Genomic DNA, 15,034 nt, shown 5'->3' with positions numbered 1-15,034 from the left:
CCTAATGTACCTCTGGGGTCCACCTAGGCTGAGCCTCAAAGCAAGGCTCTTGTTTACATCTCCGGTTTCCCTTCCAGTGCTAGGCCCCTACTCGGTCTTCTAGACATACTGGGCTTTACACCTCTGCTGTTCAGTTGTTCTTCCCTCAAGCAGGATCTGGGTCACTCTGAGCTGCAAACAAGAGCTACTTAAAGTAAGTCTATCCCAAATAAGTGGAGGGGCAAGTCAGCGGGCAGTCCAGGTTCAGGTGCTTGTCAGCCCTCCTTTCTCCTTGAGCCTAACAGCATCCTTGGCTTCCTGCAAATGGAAGGTCTTCAGCGGGAACTTCACTCACATTTGCAGGGCTTTCCAGTTCAATTTTACACCATGTAAAGCTGAGTTAGTTGGACAGATGCTTAAGCTGATACCTCATGGCTGTAATGTAGGTATTGTGCATGGTCTGCTACCAGAAGCTGATGACTAAATATTGGAAGATAAACTGTGTAGTCTCATATCTTCTCTGTTTTCTTTGCTTTATATCTCATTAATTATACAAAGATATCTCTACACAGAAAACATAAAGTGCCAATCTGGATTTCAAATGTTTGTTTCACAGGTTAAAAAAAAGAAATTTGCTTTCAAGGGTTGTTTCCTTGGCCATAATTGCAGGCAAAATGACAGACATGGGTATCCAGTTTTTTAATTTGTGTGTCATTTAAGATACTTAGCCCTGATTTCTCAAACACCTTTAAAGTAGTCCTCAGATCTTTGAAGTATTTGTCCTCACCTTGCGTGGCAGAGCATTGCAGTTGGTTTGGAAAGGATAGAAGAGTGATACTATGAGATGAAACTACATTAATCTGAGATTTCATTGCTGCAAGTCCTGGTAGTGTGTGTGGATTCAGGAGTGGCCTCTGTACTCCTTGTGGTAGCTATTGGGTTTCCCTCACAGAGCTGGGGCATGCGAGTTTCCATATTACACTGGTGGCTAAGGTAAATGCATTTTTAAATAATTGTTTTACTGTGGGGCTCAGGTGCTTGTTTTCATTTAGGATTCATAATCATGAATGTTTTTCTGGAACAAGGTCCTTGAAGCTGTTCATTTAAAATAGAGATAAGGGCTGTGTTCTTATAAAACATTGTCCAGTACAGAGTGCAATGGCAGACTTGTTAGGTATTACTTTTCAAGGACTTAGAGATCTTGCCTAATGTAGGGGAAGCCCCAACTGGATTATGTATTTACAGAGGCTTCAAGCAGATCTCTTCTTTCCTTGGCCACCAAAAGGTGAGCTGTGCTTTAACAGAGATTTAAACCTACATCTATGACTTTCGGGCTAGTTCTCTTACCACTGGACTACCTGAATACAAGAAAAATAGGTACTCAGTTGGATCACAGATCACTTGAGGCCACTATCTTACCTTGAAGCATGTGCAGTTCTTCCCCTCTTACATTCTTCAGTCTCTCAAGACTTTTTGCTCAGGAACTTCATGGGCTCAGTATGATCTTTATGTATTTAGCAGTCCTGATTGGATTTCTTTTTCATAAGCTTATCTAGTCTTAGTTTGAACTCATGTAGGCTTTTAGTTGGCATCATCAGTTTCTTTTAGAACTCATCAGCTTTCAGGAATGTGCTCTCTTCCATTACTTACTGCATGAAAAGTTAACGTATTTTTGTTTAGTTTGAACTTGGGTTCCTGCTAGATGAAAATGTTGCTCCTCTGTATCTTGTTAAGGGAGAGATAGCAAACAATTGATTTTTTTCTTGTTCTTTTCTTGCACTCTTAATTATATGGACCTCTGTAATTTCATTCCTCATTTGTCTCTTACAGACCAAGTAGAGCTGGATTACTTGGCCATTCTTTACAGGGAAGCCATTCCATGCCTTACTATGCTTCCCCTCTAATATCCTTTGCTAAAATACGTGTTTTAGGAGTGCTTTTTCCAGTAATGATTAAAGGATATTATATCTGCTAATCCTGCTCTGGGATAGATTTATTTAAAAACCAAATTAAAAACTATGTTTCCTTGCCTACAGAAAACATATTTTAGGCATAGCTGCATCAGGGTTGGTACTAGAAGATTATGAATAAGGAGAAAAGTGTTTCATCTGTGGAATCGGTTGCAATGACAACTCACCTGATCTCTGTTACTCATGTTAAAGTGTAGTGTTCAGGGAATGGAGTATTCAGTGGTTTCTAAATTTTATGAGCATCTGACAGGATACTGCCCTGAAATATTTATTGGTAACAGTGATATGAATCAAGCTACAAACTCTGTCCTGAAAAGTGAACTCTGTTGCTTAGCTGCTGTGTGATGGAAGCGTATTAGCACCACAGCAGATGGACAGATTTATGATTTTTCAGGACTGATGAATTTCAAGACTGGTAACTAAATTAACATGTTACCTTTGTCCTCTGTGCATTTCATTACTGTAGGTGAAATGTTTAGTTCCTTTTAAATTAATGTCAAAATCCCTGTTGCTCTCAATACTCACTAGCTTACCAAGCAAGGTGATCTTGAAACAAGGCTTGCTCTTTATCTGAATGGCTAGCAGGTCAGTGCTAAAGCTATAGTTTTCATCACGGAACTCTCATTTACTTTTCTGTTGTGTTCTGACCATTTGTGCCCTAAAGTTCTGCTTTAAGAACTGAAATGCAAAAATAACTTGTGTTTCTCACTATGTCAGTTGTGTTTGAATGCAACTGGTTAAATAATTCATACGTTCAAATCTTTAAGGAACGTTTTCTTTAGCAAAAAAAGGGAAAATGAGAAAAGAAATTCACCACGTTTTATCACTTTTAATTAACTCATTAAAAATATCTCAAATGTTTCCCTTTTCAAGAAAAAGAAACGAGGAGTGAGAATGGGAACAGAAGCAAATTTCCAGATCCACTTATGGGAGAACAAAGAAAAAAGTGCACCTTTCTGAAGTGACACGGATTCTTTCATCGTTGGAGGAATTGAATCTGTCATCCTTTTCTCTAAAATATTCTTCTATGCACTGCTCTTCAAAATCATGGACTTTTTTCAATTCATCTTCAGTTATGAAAAGTTCTGTAGAAATAATGGAAAAAAAGTCAATTTGGCAAAGATTAATACATAAAATTAACAAACATCCTTCTTATTTGTGCACTAAGGTTTCAAAAGCAGGCTTCAAAATTTTATCAGTCCTTTCGGTACAAAAACAGATAGATGCAGCTAATTACCAAATTAGTGACTTCAATGATATATGATTCTGGATACAGAAACACTTATGTAGGTAAATGCTGAACAAACATGAATGTGTTTTGATTGCACAAGACCTAAAGACAACTGCTGGTCAGGTCCTGGAGAGATAGTTGGAGCCAAAGCCCATCTGTAACCTAATATAAGAGCCTATTTGACATGGCAAGAGCTGGTATCTGCAGGCAGTAGAAATATCTGATATCTGTCTGTGGCAGACAGTGAGCTGTGAGTAGGAGGAGAGCAGTCTTGTTGCAGTTTCATCTCCAAAGCCACTACATGGCTCCAGCTCCCTCATCACAGAGAAGTGGTCTGTGGCATGGAATAATGTTGGGAAGAGATGCACATCTTTTAGCTGGGGGGACATCAGGGGACTGTGGTATATACATTGAGAGAGATGGAGATCTACTTTGAAGAACCAGATAGTGGAGAGAAAGCGTTATCAAAGTAGTCTGACATGTCTTCCATCATGCTTATGAGAGTTCATATTAAAGTATCTGGAGAAACTACACCTAGATCACGTGTCTAGAAAATAATTGCTTCTCACCATCTCTCAGCTTATCTAGGCAAAAAAAGTGTGCTGGGGGAAATATGTGCTGTTTACTCATAAAGTAGGAACAGTCTCTCTGTTTTCAGAAATCAAACTGAGATATGGGAGTGTGATGGACTAGGAGAAGTCCAGCGATAATAGGCCTTTAGCAATAGAAAAAAAAAGCTCTTTGCTTTGAAGGAAGAAAGCAAGAATAACCTCCCAAAATCCCAGAGAAATGTAGCCTCATTATGCTATGAGGAGAACTACGGGTTGGGCAATGTAGATAAAACTCACTGATTCAGCTAAGATTTCTGCAGTTAAAAGTAGTTCTCTGCTGCAAAGGTTATCAAGGTGCCGGACTTGGCCTTCATTCATGTGAAACACCAGATATTACCAAGGGCATTGGAAAATCCCACTCTGTAAATTGTCTAAGGCTTACTTAATCCGTAGTCTCTCTCATCTGGGTCGCTTTCATGCTTCCGCCATCTGCAGCAGAGATGTTGGAATATCATAGTCATATGGCTGAAAATGATCAGAGGTGGTGGGAGAACAGGTCTTTCGTGAAATGTCATGATTAGCTGATATCTTTGAAACTTCCAAACTTGGTTGGATATGGATTTGACTTCAAAAAACGTATTGCTAGAAGACAAGAAGAGAAAAATAATATCACGTTTAAACCATTTTGTATACTTTTCCAAAGATGATATGACAGCACCTCAACTAGGCACCTTAACTATACACGTTTTGCTAAGAGTGGCAAATGTATCCTTGTTGCAAAAAGAGGAACAAGAGAAATTAATAAGTTTGTGCTTTGGCAAAGCACGGTATGTCAGCCTTTTAAAGTATCTCACTGCTCTTTATGTCTGCTCTGCACAGCCACTGAGCCTTAAAACAACCCAGTGAGACATGGTAGTATTCTTATTCTTGTTTTCCATATTGGGAGTGAATGATGCCATAAATGAACTTTTTTTTCTCCTTTTTTTTGGCTTTTCTGCCCTGATTCCCATCAAGTGTCTGTCCTTGGAAATGAGACAGTATGCAGAACTTGGCATTTCCCTCATTCCCTGGAGACAAGCTACTACCTCTTTCCCTTTCGCCCCCTGAAGATGGGACTCAGCCAAAGTCTTCAGCTTAGTAGCCTTCTTAGGCTGTGAATAATGTCCACCCTCTCTATGTCCATCCTTTGTAATGTGTCACTCACTTGAAAACAGCAATGAGGAGGTTCACCAAAAGGATGTTTGCAACCAAGAGGTAACAGGCCATGATGGCAGGAACGATCCATGCCCCTGTCTTGCAGGGAGGTAGCTGGATTATTTTCCCATCTTCTCTGGTTTCATTTTGACCACAAGGAGCTGGGAACAAAAATAATAATAATAAAAAAAAGCAAAATGGGAATACATAATATTTTTCAATGCTTTTCACAGAAATATATAGATACTTATACAGGCCTGCCTGCCAAAGCAATATCTTCCAAATCACAGTGCCATCGATGTTTCCCCAAAAAAGCTTGCTCTTGCTACCATGGATTTTACACGCTGAAGTTCTTGTTATTGTATGCTATTTGTAATCAGTATCAAGATATTGCCCTCAGAAATTGCCAGAGATGTGCCTGGTGTGAGTAAGCTGCCCGGTTTCATACTGCTAAAATATCATGCTGCTCTGCTAGTAATTAGTAGCTGTACAAATAAAATGATCGAAATGTTTAATCCTGAAAAAAAATTACATATTATTTCCTTAATGGTGAAAGCTTGGTATTTTTTGATTGATGGAGAGGGATGTGATAAATACCACAAAGAAGAAAGAACTACATGAAAGTAAATTAGAGTAGACATTTATTGCTGTGCATTGCACTGCCCTGAGCCCCTCTGCGACATATTCATAATAACCCTCAGCTACTGAGGACTTTTGACTGCATGCCTAGAAAGTGGGAAGATTATCAAGTCTTTACTGTACCAGGTAAAGGGACATGTAGGCAGCAGTGTTGCCACCTGTTTCTTGCCCAAACGCTTTGAAACCAAAATGTTAATGAAGCAAGAAGAGCAAAAACATGGTGAAATAGCTTTCCTTGCTTAATTTTTTATGTGACTTCATGGGCTGTGGCGTAAGATCTGCATTTGCAAGCATAGGCTCAGTTTATGTCTTTCTAGCCTCAGTCCTAGTGGTCCTAAGTACCTCTGTAATCACCTCTTCAATAAAAATAATTGAAGCAGAAGCTTACATGCACAAACCATCTTAGTAAATTTTGTACAGCACTATGGCTAGCTTCCCTTTGTCCCCACCAAAAATCAGTTTAAGTGAGGAATTTTCAAAGTGCCCAGCACTGGCTCAGCTCTGCCTGATATCAGTGAGAGCTTCCCACTGACTTCACGGACAGCAAAGTTTGTCAATGCCATGTGTTTTGTGAAATTCCATCTTATGTCAAGAAATCTGTGAATTCCAATACAAACTAATACTTCTTCTCAAAAAAGTCCTTTGAACTTAGTTGACAGAGCATGGGATCCAACTTGGATGTCTGTACTGAAAATAATACGATTCTAGGTGTGGTTTGGGTACTTGATTTTGGGTACTGTTAGGCTATTATATATAGAAATATTATAGCCATATGGGACAGAAGAATGTATGATACAACAGCTTCAAACAAGAACTCTCCCAAAATAATCAACTCATGGAAAAAGAAATGGCAAAGCCAAATATAAGCAGTACTACTTTTATAAGCAGCTCTGTTGTGTCTGGACCCAGAGTCCTTCCTACTTACATTTTTATTACTGAAACAGGCTGAAAGTAACACAGTTCTTTATTTTTCAGAAAGCATCACCTTGAAGATTGTTTTATGTTAGTGCTGATTTCACATTTCCTGCGCTGTCCTAAGAAGAAGTCTCACTTTAACATTCAAACTGCCACCTGTGATCTGCTGTGAGTGCGGTACTACGTGCACTCAGCCTTCACCCAGCAGAATCTGGGACATTCAATACCTGTTGGTATCAGCAGCCTGTGAGATTTACGTTTCCGTTTGTGTAGAGACACTAACTTGCTCACATGCTGGTTCAGAGCTACAAAGTCTGACACAACACAGTACCAAGACCTATCATGATTTCACCAGTAACGAAATAGTCACTCTAATCAGATGATGAAACCTGTGATCCTCTTGTGTGCTGAGAAACACAAGAAATAATGTAGTTTGTGGAAATGAGAGAAATTGGTGAAAAGAATATTTTAAACCTCAGATCTATAAGATAAAAAACTCAGCTTGGGTTTATTGGTTACAATTCCATTATCCCAGTTTTGCTATTAAAAAAAGGAGAATTTAATTTAAAGAAATAATCAGCATTGACAACTGCCAAGACAGAAATTATTTCTCCAACTTTACTTGCCTACAACAGAGTATTTAGAATACCATTAATGCATCCCTGTTGGTGGTATACCACACAGTGTGGGTCAAATTAGACTTCCTACAAAGATAAGTTCCCACAGTCTGTTCTATACATACATAGATGCTCAGCTTGTCCTGAAGGTTTGCAAACAATTTTCTCTTCTGTGTGTGCTACTGTGGCAACAATTTTTGAATAATAAAGGAATGTTAATGTCATGCCTTTCTTTCTGGAGAACTAAGCCACCACTTAATTTTCACGTCTTCAGCTACAGGAGAAAATGTATGATATGTGTCCAAAATGCAGAAGTATGTGTTCCATTGCACATCACTGAACATCATCTTCCAACTTTAAACTGTAACTGTAATTTGAAAGGATTTTTTTTTTCCTTATTAAATAAACAGTTTAAAATAATTGCTTCCAAGAAACCAGAAACAGAAATTTATCTGAGCAAATGCACAGAGGACACTGACAGGAGGCTAAAAGTAGCAATGATAGTCTATTTAGATAATGAAGATATTTATATTTAAGAAACTTGATTTCTGCTTGTAGGGTTTGAGAAGACTTTGTTGTGGTAACCTGGGACAGTTTGCCTCCCTTATCCAAGTATGCAGAGTCCCAAGCATGTCTTATCTCCCTGTTAGGGTCAGCTGGGGTCATTCACTTCCCCGTAGTTCACATATGCCACTGCACAAGTGTCAACATAATGGCCAGTTGTGGATCTCACAATTTGGGCAAGAGCACCTGAATTACATCAGCAAGATCCCCAATGAGCAGGACAAGACAGTACATATGCATGATATGTTAATCCATGCAAGGTTTATCACCTTGCCTTGCAGTGCTGTTCCTTCCCTTGAGCTTCACTCCTGCGTAGGGCTCCACTGCAGTGGGTATCCACTTGATTTGTGACAGTGTCCAGGGACTCTCACCATGGTAATGCTGGCTGAAGCCAAAGCTTTTACTCACTGAGTGCTGTGCCTTGTCCATGAATGACGTGCACATGCTTTTCATGTATAACACAGTTTGACCATTTTTATTAGGTTTGGAAAAATGCAGTATTTTTTGTAGTATGTGCAGTACCACATTGTGGTAACAGGCTTTTTCAAAGCACAATTGTAACATATGAAAACATACTGTCTTTTTACATTAGCCCTGCTTTAACAAAAAATACATGGAGTACTTAATTGTAGTGAAAGATTTTACTGAAGCAAATTCTGTTAGTGTAACTATATGCCTGTTCCAGGAAACTGGAAAATCCTGTCAATCTGATACCTACAGGTCATTGGATAAAGGTTGGACATTATGTCCTGAACTCTGGCTTTAGAAAATAATAAATGCCTGGAGTTTTAATTCAGTTACATGCATTAATTGCACTCAGCTTTCAAATATTGCATCCTGACATCTGTGGATGTACATATTTTTTGCATCTCTTGTTCCCTTTTTCATAATCTCCTCCTATGCTTATTTTTCCTTCCTGGCTCCCATTTACAGTTTCCTGCATGGGTCTTTCCTGACACATTCCTAACCCCTCCTCTTTCCTGGCCAGCAAATAATTGCAAAGAAGATAGCAATAACCCATGCCTCTCTGTGTTTCAGGCCTAAAGCAGTGGCATAGCTTGTGAAGAATTTTTCTCTGCTCTAATTGCTGTCATGTCACAGGCAGAGCTCATTTTTACTGTATTGGGGGAGGGCTTGGGAAACAATGCTTACAGATTTCTGCGTCACGACTTCCCTCAGCTGCACCCTTCCAGAGTAGTTGTGGGAAGTAATGGAGAGGGGAAACTGCATAATTTAAGTGCTTTGTTACCAAACAGCTTTTTGCCTTTGGTGAAAAGGGAAAACCACTTTTACAAAACAAACTGAAATGGCAGAATGGCAGAATGAGTTTATATGATCAAAATTCTAAAGACTAAGGAAACAAATAAGTGCATATTAACTAACAAACCAACCTGTCTGGGTTGGGTTTTGGTTTTGGTTTGTTTGATTTCTTTTTCCTTCCAGTCTGGACATTTTAACTGCACTTTCATCACCCTGTTTGGGAGTATATCGGCATCATACAATTTTGATTGTCTCTGAACCCAGAGGATGGGAGGGCATTTTATGATTTTTTTAATCGAGTGTCCAAGCAACTTTATCAACTTGCCAGGCTGGTAAATATTGAAGAAGGCTAAGTGAGCTGCCTAGGGCTCTTCTGCAGTGGCAGAAGAAATACTGAACTCTGAGAACTCTGAATCTCACACTGTTGTTCTGTTCATCAGCAGAAACATCCAGGGAATTGAAGAGTGTTTCACTGCTTCAAAAAAGTTGCTCTAACTACAGCAGCATGACCTTTCATGTTGTTTCTTGTTCTAAGCCACACTAAAAAATGACTTTGAAACACCTCTCCAATCTGATGGCATTTTAACCATAATTTATAATCAATGTCTGTATTTCTCTTGTTCTCCCTAGTTCTTTCTCCTTCCTTCTCTGCCCCATAGTAAAAATATCCAGACAAGTGGAAACTAAAACATAACCTCACAGAAGTGCTAGGAAGCAGAATACTACTGCAATATAGGCCAGAGAGACTTTCAAAATGGTGTGTAGGTTGTACACAAAGTTTGTCCTCTGCCTTAGTCCTACAATGCTAAAAATACTGCCTATGCCGCAGAGCTGCAATACAGATGCAAAAAAACCCAAACAAATCCAAAACCCAAACTCAAAACAAATTATGAAAAAAGTGCTCAGGTTTGATTTATTCTGTTTTGTGCAAAGCTGTTCTGTTTGCTCTAATTCCAGAATGATTCACGCGAATGACAGGCCTCGTGGGAATGTCCTACAGAGACATGAAAGGTATGAAACCTCTAGGGTCACACGGAATTTAGTATAACATTTTCATTTATACTAAGAAACCTTCCAGAACTATAAAAATAATCTAATAGACTAAGACATTTAAAGATTCTTTTCAAAGGATTTTGTAGGAATTATTCTTTCCTCTTAAGTTCATTGGATAGTTAAAATCCATGTATAATCATCTCTCAGCTTCTCAAACAACTGCATTCTAGTTATTTGGCATTCTTCCAACACAACTGAAAAAGAAGGAGGTCCCTTCTTTTTTGCTTAAACTATGTAGATTTTTCCAATAACGGAGTAGGCCCAGGGAACAACCACAACTCAGAGTGATCTTCAGATTCCAGGTGGCATTTGAAATAGCTGGAAAAAAAATCCAGACACAAATCTGACATGCGAGACACCAGACAAATCTGAAAAACAAACCAATCCAAAAAAGCCCAAACCTCTGCTGGCTAACAGCAGTCTCGGTTGCTTTTCCTTCTGAATGTAGGAAAATGTGAGCTTTGCTGCTGATTTTCAACAGGTGACTGCCATTTATGTAATCTGTTTACTTTTTTTCTTTTTTACCAAGCAAACTCACTCCCTGAATAATCCTTTCCTCTTCAATATTGCTTATAATTCTTCTGTATCTATAGTACTCTGGAGGGGCAAATTAGCTTCATAAGGTGAGAGCACAGTGTGTTCATGTGTGACAATCATGTTGTGAATTTTTTGAATAAAATTGCCAGCAATAGTGCCAAAGTCAGTGAGGTGAATGGAGGGACAGATTTTACAGCATTTGTGGATTTCCTTCTGGATGGGAATTCACTATAGCAGGGAGGTGTCTGGCTTCTGCTCTGTGCATCCCATTGGGCAGCAAAAGGTTCAGCTGGATTAGGAAACGCAGTTTACAAGTGAGGTGGTTGTGCATACCACCATTGGTTCCCTGACCCAGAGCCTCCTTCCTCCCCGAGTTAATGTGGTTGTTATGAATTGTCCTCTGAGAGAAACTAAACTTTGAGATGTGTTTTGCTCTTTCTTTTTTTTTTTTTTTTTTAATTTACTTGAAAACTTGAACACAGTGTTAGAAGATTTATTCTGCTTTCCCTCCCACTCCCCTTTTACAATTGGTTGATAGTCAGGAACTTCTAGGAATTCAGTATTTATGTACATCACTGTCAAAAAAAAAAGGACACCACTGAAGAGTGTTTTCACACTCCCAGAAGGGACAACATAATTCTGTCCCCACTTTTGAGTTGAAGATGAGATCACATGCTGACAGCACTGTAATGCACACTGCAGTTAACATATGCATTTAAAAGATGAAGTGAATACATAAATCATGGTTAAAAAATGTAAATGTGTATGACGCATTATTTTAGAGCGAGGCATTTAGCTAGTGTTTTAACAGTACAGTGTGTTGAGATAAAAAAACAGAGTTGACCCATTGGGTGGACTGGCTGCCAGCGGATGAGATGAATCCAAACATTGTATCTGGCCAGCCTTAATAGCATGCTTTACAAATCAGCAGAAAAAGAAGAATCAAAAAGTAAGTAGAAATTTTAGAGCACCATACTTTTTTTGTACATTTCTCAGGCACTAGGACAATCTCCAGGAGTGTGGCTCAAATGCCTGTGCACTTCCCAGATCAGTATTTTTCATGAATCTCAAGCTTAAAAATAATGTAGCAATTTTAAACACTCAAAAGTAAAGAAAACCACAAAGAAACTCTTTGGGTTTACTAAAATGATATTAGTTAAAGATTCTGCTCCTAGCTGTAAAATTAAATTGCAGATTAGATGTAGCATAACAATTCTAGAAAACATTTATCTTACTTGAGAAAGTACAAACACTGTAGTACTCTAAACAGGAATACAGTGGCTGATTTAGCTTAGAACAACTTGGAAAAATATGCATAAAACCAAATTTCCAAACAGTGAAAAAACTTAAGTATCCTTTTGGGTGCCAATCATATAATTCTGATTGCATAATAACATCACTAACCATTTGCTCATGCTCTTAGTCTATTCCAGAGGTAGCATTTTTGAGACAACTGAGCCTCAGACAGAAATGACATATTGCACATATTTTGTCGGAAAGAGTGGCAGATTCTAATTCCCTGCATCATCTGTCTCTCAGGAAGGAGGAACTAGGTGCTGCTTTTCAGTTTGGCATCACCACTTTCATTACAACGCCTAGTTTCCGTGACACAGACAGAAAAACAACGTGTGTACACTTATAGTTGGAGCTGAAACCATAAGGAATTTTGCTTTCTCTAAGCCTCAGAAGTAATTATGCTGCATCTTTTTGCAAGTTTTTAATGTTGGGCAGCTGAGTAACACACAGGACTATCCCTAATTTCTCATGCAAGGATATGGAGCCTGCCACCCTCTTTTCACATTTAAAACCGTGTTTCATTCAAAGACACTTTAGTTTATCTGGTTTTGGGGTTCTAAACTATAATCAGCACTTCATTACAAAAAAATATCAAGGACTTTTCAGTCAGCCAATTACCATATTTATTGCACTATGGTAGTTACTTAGCACAACGTCAATAAATGGCCACTTGTAGAGGGACAGACAGAATTCTGCTTGTGGAGGGATGTAATAGTTTAATGGGATAAACCTTTACCTCTCTATTATGTTTTTGGAGAAAGATGCAGTTTTATATCCCCAGCTATTTTGTCTTTTGAATGAAATGAATTTTTAAAAATGAAAGGGAAAATGACAGAAATGAGGGATTCAGGTAAAAAGCTAAACTCAGTGAGAAGCCTTCTGATTTTAGGCATCTGTTTACTTCCTTGCATGTCATGCTGCCTCTGAAAACAAAGTAATGAAGTAAACATAAAGAAGAGCTTTCATCTGTAGCCACAGTAATGATTCTGTGTTAACCAGGAAGAAGAAATGAACATAGAAATTGCCAAAATATCTGCCATGTGATATGCATACATCTGTCCATCTGAAATTACGTTGAGTTGGGGGAATTATTGATGATATAGATAAATTCTTTACATTATCCAGCTCAGGAAAAATCAGCACCTTCTCTCCATTCAAACATGCTCAATAACGAACAAGCAGAAGATAAACTATGAAAACACTATCCTTTCCTAAATAAAAAGGAACACCCTAAAAAGAGCTTTAGTGGTTGTCATCTGTCACTGGAAAGATACTCCTAAATGCTGCCAAGGCTTACGTATATTCAGGTGGGAATCATGTACACCAGTTGCATGTCAGTGTTTGCTAAAGGTACATTGTCTGTGATTCTTAATTTGTTCAGCTATCACATTACTCGTGATCACCCCTGCCCTTTGGCGTGATGCACTGAGTGGCACCAATTCAAACAGAAAACTGTCATTTTCCTGATCACCAGACAAATGAATCCTGAGGAGACAGCACATGAAGTACTGGGTTTTGTTCTGCTTGCACTGAGGTGAGCACAATCCTGCCATCCCATAAATACGAAAAGCAAAATTCTAATAATGGATCTAACATGCCCAGAGAATTGCATCACATGGTTTAGTGTAAAGGTGGTGGCAGTGGGTAGGTAACAGAGAAAAGAAAACACAATGGATTAGATCCTCATGAAGTGTGGGAGCTGAAGGTCTAACCCAGTATTATTAGACTTGATGCTCAGTATGAAGTTAGGTAAAAAGTATTTAGGTCTGAAATCAAACCACTGGATGAGAAAAAAAAGAAGTAACTTTTAATATCCCAAGTATACCAACAAACTCATGATGGATACCTGGGACGGTATCCCTGTCACTCAACTGATAAACAGGAATGTTAAAACATTCTTTATATGCGAGATAACTTGGCACTACGGACTTCTGGTTAAATAATTGTGAAGTGATGCCAGAAGCATATTCTGAAACTGAAAAAATGTTTTTTTGACCATTCTCTGTGATGAAGGAGTTCCTCTATCCCTGAGCCATTTATTGAGCACACAACACATGATCTAATAGGACATCATCTGTTCAAAGTTGGATACCTGACTTTGGAGTATGAGAATCATAAACTTGCTTACGGTCTATCTGGTCTGCAAACACTTCCCCATAGATCATCCAATAGGGCATGTAAAAAATGTTTTTCGCCAGCTTCCACGAAGGCTCCTCATTAGGGAAGAGAATAGCCTGCCTCGCGACACCAAAGCTCATCAGAACGACCAGCATGATGATGACAAAGTACATCATGTCTATCATCTGAATGTAATGACAGGAAAATAGAGAGAAAGAGAGAAAACAGACAATAGTTAGAGGAACTTATTTGTCCATATCCCTCATTACATGCTGCAAAACAAAAAGTTTGTAAATCTCAGAATCAGAATTTCAAAAACCAAATAATTTTTAAAAGCCATTTTCAGTTTTACACATAATAAATTCAATTTTCAAAGAATGTGAAGTGGTACTATTGTGTCCTTGGTTTTACTCAGTGATATTCAATTGTCAGAACAATTTAAATGTTATGAATAGGTCTGAAAATACAAGATACCATCTGGTCACACCAGTTGCCTGAACAAGAGCATAGGTTCAGTGGATCAACAGCCTGGTCTGGGCAAGGGTCGTTAGATCATGTATTGTTTATAGGCACCTAGTGGAAACTGTACCAAAACAAAAGAGCTGACATGGATTATTTTATTCGCTGGTGGTCATTGTCCTGGAGCAAAGGAAGAAAGCTGTATCTAACATAAGGAGTAATGGGTGGCAGAATAGCCTGTTACTGCAACATAAGGGACACCATAGTGGTAACCAGAGAGAAAGGAAAGCTGTGATACTGACTGGAGTAGAGATCAGCTTGATGGGGGAGTCTGACAAAGGCCATATTAAGAAAATGAAAATGCAGATAACTCAATGCTATTTTTCTCCATTGTTGATGGCCTCGTTAGCATATGCACAAGTTTAATTAGTCCTTGCAAACAGTGCCTGCCCATTCAAAATGTTTCTGAAAAAGTGGGACAGCAATCCTACGAGATGCTGAAAAGTGGTTGAAGATTAGAAGAGCTATGCTAGAAAAGACCCTCCAGAGAGCAGTGCAATAGGCATCAAGCGGGTGCAGTAGAAATGCATTATGACTTGAAAGTGAAAAAAATGGTAGTTCTATAAGGTCTCTGGTAAGATCCCTTTAAAA

General features: G+C 38.7%; 1 protein-coding gene across 1 annotated transcript in view; it reads right to left on the bottom strand.

Moving 5' to 3' along the window:
* Positions 1 to 15,034, bottom strand: part of TRPM3 (transient receptor potential cation channel subfamily M member 3) — a 399,584-nt gene that overhangs the window by 6,354 nt on the left and 378,196 nt on the right. Inside the window, exons 23-26 of the mRNA XM_062019433.1 lie at positions 13,935 to 14,109; positions 4,936 to 5,086; positions 4,174 to 4,373; positions 2,902 to 3,034 (exon numbers count right to left, since the gene is read on the bottom strand). Of these exons, the coding sequence (XP_061875417.1) occupies positions 2,902 to 3,034; positions 4,174 to 4,373; positions 4,936 to 5,086; positions 13,935 to 14,109 (659 nt within the window). The remainder of the gene's footprint in view (positions 1 to 2,901; positions 3,035 to 4,173; positions 4,374 to 4,935; positions 5,087 to 13,934; positions 14,110 to 15,034) is intronic.

The sequence above is a fragment of the Colius striatus genome, chromosome Z (genome assembly GCF_028858725.1).
Source record: "Colius striatus isolate bColStr4 chromosome Z, bColStr4.1.hap1, whole genome shotgun sequence".
NCBI lineage: Eukaryota > Metazoa > Chordata > Aves > Coliiformes > Coliidae > Colius > Colius striatus.
Note: the sequence above shows the minus strand (reverse complement) of the source record. Positions and strands in the feature narration are given on the sequence as shown.